This window comes from Plodia interpunctella, chromosome 25 (assembly GCF_027563975.2).
Source record: "Plodia interpunctella isolate USDA-ARS_2022_Savannah chromosome 25, ilPloInte3.2, whole genome shotgun sequence".
NCBI lineage: Eukaryota > Metazoa > Arthropoda > Insecta > Lepidoptera > Pyralidae > Plodia > Plodia interpunctella.
Genome location: NC_071318.1, coordinates 6,969,400 through 6,973,308, shown reverse-complemented (window position 1 = coordinate 6,973,308; position 3,909 = coordinate 6,969,400). Strand labels below are relative to the sequence as shown.

The 3,909-nt window shown below is 51.7% G+C and overlaps 1 protein-coding gene across 1 annotated transcript; it reads left to right on the top strand.

The window, feature by feature from the left end:
* The first annotated feature begins 743 nt into the window (after positions 1–743).
* On the top strand, positions 744–2,360 carry LOC128680694 (proline-rich protein 36-like). Its single transcript, XM_053763990.1, has one exon. The coding sequence runs from the start codon at positions 744–746 to the stop codon at positions 2,358–2,360; it is 1,617 nt and encodes a 538-aa protein (XP_053619965.1).
* Positions 2,361–3,909: the final 1,549 nt, after the last annotated feature.

The window sequence follows — 3,909 nt, the reverse complement described above, 5'->3', positions numbered from 1 at the left end:
CAGTGAATTTTCTCTTTAGTGCATCTCGTGTATCCTTCAATATAACAAGTGTTTTCAGTGCAGATTTCTCCATAATTTCTCTTTAAAAAATTCATCTAGTTTCCGTGAACGCCATACTTAGGCGCTAACACTCATATAACTCTCTAAAATTTTTTCTCGCTATCCCTTGATCGTCTTTGTTTGTAGTTCTGTTTACTTACCTGTCTCCCGGCTCCCTGTGAAGTTTCGTCGCATTCCGTTGCAGTTTTCTTGCATTCTCACCTGTAACATAGATATTTTTCATACAAATTTTAATAAAATCACACTTTTTCCCCTTTTTTCCAAATTTTTTCTATCGGACCCTCGCTAGCTTGTTACACCATCTTATCAGGCTAACGGAGGCGCATCTTTTGACGCCTCACACGTCTCGATAGGACCACCCAATTTTGAAATTTTCGCCCACCACACCCGCCCAATTGTGTTCAGGTTGTAAAAGGGACTTCACTTGGGACACCCCATACCCAGATCTACTTCGCTTTTACCGCCACCTAGGGCCAAAAATTGTCAACTAAATTAACAGCTCCCTTAATAACAATAGTTTAGGATTACTTCGCTAGTTCTACCCGTCCTCTACTTCGGAAAAATACCACTTCCAGTTAATCTCCCTTCAGCTGCTCTCACTCGCTTCCTCTATTTTCGCTTTCATTGACGACATATTAAATTTTTTCATACTTCTTCTAAACACTTTTCCGGTCTAAGCCAACATGGTCCTAGCCCATTCACCACCGCGTAAGGCGGCCAATACTCGCCCCCCAGACAGGAACCTCCCCCGCATCCCCGAAACTCCTGCGGACATTATCACGCAGCAAAGCCCCTCACCGCAACCCTCTACCTCCAGAGCGGGACGTTCGCATTCTCTTTCCCCGCGCGCCTCCTCTAGGCTGGCTTCAATCCGGGAATCATCCCCTAGCCAGGATCTGCGCACGCCTCCCCCATCTCCATCTAGGGGGAGAATTTCGCTTTCACCCCCTCCCAGCAGCCAAGCGTCACCCAGGTCGATTGACCATGACGTGACTGTAATGGCCGTCCCGGACCACTGGGAATCGCTTTCGCCCCCAGTCACACCTACTCCACCTTTATTGTATTCACCCCCCACCCAAGTTCCATCCACTGCGACACCCGTCACACTCGTCGTACCCGCACCCGTCGCACCCGTCGCACCCGCCGCACCCGTCGCACCCGCCGCACCCGCCGCACCCGCCGCACCCACCGCACCCACCTCAACCCCGGATACTCACCTCCAAGCTGCTCTATCCAACATCATAGAAGCGGCCAAAGAAATTATCACCAAAATAACTGAGGGCAAGAGCGTCACCAGCGCAAACAAAAAGCGCATCCAAGAGCTCGCGAGGGGCATCATGGGCTCGGTGGAGAAGGCGCAGCAGACGGAGCTCCCCAAGCCCGTCTCGGATACTATCCTTCTGGCAATCAGGGAGAGTATCCGGGACGAGTTCAAGGCCCAAGCGCCCGACCTCGCGTCACCTCCGGCTCCAGCCCTGAGGTCCTTTGCGGCTGTTGCTTCAACACCCCCGCCACCCAAACGCACCCCCCCGCCGCCACCTCCCCCACCACCTAAGCGCACCCTCCCTTCGCTGGTCATCAAGGCCAAAGAGACCGGGGCCCGACGGCCCGACGTCCTTGACGAGTGGCGTAAGAATGTCAGGTTTAGGGACACCACTTTCGCCCCCACCAACGTGCGCCCTCTGCGCAATAATATGGTGAAGGTTGACTTTGAAACCGTGGCGCAGCGGGATGACGTCATGGCGAAAGTAAACAAGCTCCCCGGGGTGGTTGCCGAGGAAAGCAAACTTCGGAAACCGCTTATCATCTTGAAGGGCATTAACACCCAACTACGAAAGGAAGAGCTGGTGGAGGTGGTGAGCGGACAGAACCAAGTGAGCGCCGCAGACATTCGCTTCTGCTTCGCACTGAAGAATCGGAACGAGAAGCTCTACAATGCTGTTTTAGAAGTTGCGCCAGCTGTCCGTCGAATGCTAGTCGAGGCGGGCCGGGCCAATGTGGAGCACCAGCGCGTGCACGTCGAGGACTTCAGTCGATTCGTGCAGTGCCGCAAATGCCTCCAATTCGGCCACACCGGCAATAAGTGCTCGGCGGAATTCTATCCGTGCGCGCACTGTGGCTCCTCGGCCCACCACATCTCAAACTGCGCTCACAAATCAGATGCATCACAACTAAACTGCTTTAATTGCAAACGGTCAAACGACAAATCCACCGGTCACTCTGCCCTTGACTCCAAAAAGTGCCCTAAAATCATCAAAGCCATGACAGCCCTTAGCGACTCCACCGACTATGGTTATTAAACGAATAGAGTTAACACAATGCAACCTCAACCGCTGCTACATAGCGCAACAAGAATTCTTCATCAACTTTCGCAACAGCAACTCTGACATTGCTCTCATCTCAGAACCATATGTAGGCCCTCACCTCGAGATGAGGCCTCCCCCAGACATGAACGTATTCCAGTTTCCCAACGGCTCCCGCGTCAAGGCGTGCGTGGTGACCAAAGCCACTGTGGCTGCGGTCGGGGTCACGCAGCTGTCCTCAGCGAATCTGGCCGTCGTCCGTGTCAAACTAGGACCAAAATCTTTAAACGTAGTCTCCATTTACGTCGAACCCGACATAGACAAACACTCCACGATATACAAGCTAGACCATTTCCTAAGGACTACCAGATCCTCGCTGCGGATAGTGGGCGGCGATGTCAACGGCAGCCACCGGGAGTGGGGGGAGACACAGGACAATGATCGGGGGGAGGAAATTTGCACACTTATGGCCTCAAACGATATGGCTGTTTGCAACACCGGCAATGAGCCCACGTTTGAGGCCATAAGACACGGCAACCTCTGCTCGTCAATAGTGGATGTCACATATGCGTCACAAAACCTCATAGACAGGCTGGAGGACTGGCTTGTGGACCGCGCGATCTGCCCTTCATCCGACCACAACGGGATTACTTTCAAAATAACCCCAACTCACAACATCGGAAAAACTGCTAAATCGACCACTTTCAAATACTCCACTTACAGAGCAGACTGGACAGACTTCCGCACACAAATACAATCAGCCACCGAACATCTTGTCACCCACACAGACTTCTCCACCCTCACCGAAACCGATCTAGACCAAACGGTAAATCAACTAACCACAGCCATACAAAACGTCTGCAACAGAGTCTTCCACAGAAAGCAAAAACCTAAATATTTCAACCCATGGTGGTCAGAAGAGCTGGAATCACAAAAGAAAAATTGCATCCGACTACACCATCGTCTCCACAACCTGAAAAAGGCCAACAAACCACTCGACAACATCATCAAAGAATACACAGAGGCAAAGCGAAATTACGCCAAAGCCATCTCAAAACAATCCACCGAACACTTCAGACAGTTCTGCGACGCGCAGGGGAAAGAGGACGTCTGGGCCGTCACAAACCGCCTCATAAAGGATGCACCCCTAAGGAAACCACCACAAACTCTAAAAATTGACAAAACCTACACTGACAACACCAACGACACCGCAACCGCACTGCTAAACCACTTCTATCCTGACGACACTCCCGATCTGACAGCACGCCAGCAACACCTGCGAGACACCACAAGAAACCCACCTAACACACCAGACGACATACTCTTCACCACCGACGAGATAAGGGAGTGCCTAAGCCACACCAATCCCAAAAAAGCCCCCGGAGCCGACCATCTAACCTCAGACATCTGCGCACAAGCCTTTGACGCCATCCCCCAATTCTTCACGGAACTTTACAACAGAAGTCTGGAATTAGGCTACTTCCCCAAAATATGGAAACAGGCGGTGGTTAAAATAATTCCAAAACCAAATAAACCGGCAGAACAA

Bases quoted from the DNA above. Each gene is read 5' to 3' on its own strand.
- LOC128680694 (XM_053763990.1), top strand. From the start codon at position 744: ATGGTCCTAGCCCATTCACCACCGCGTAAGGCGGCCAATACTCGCCCC.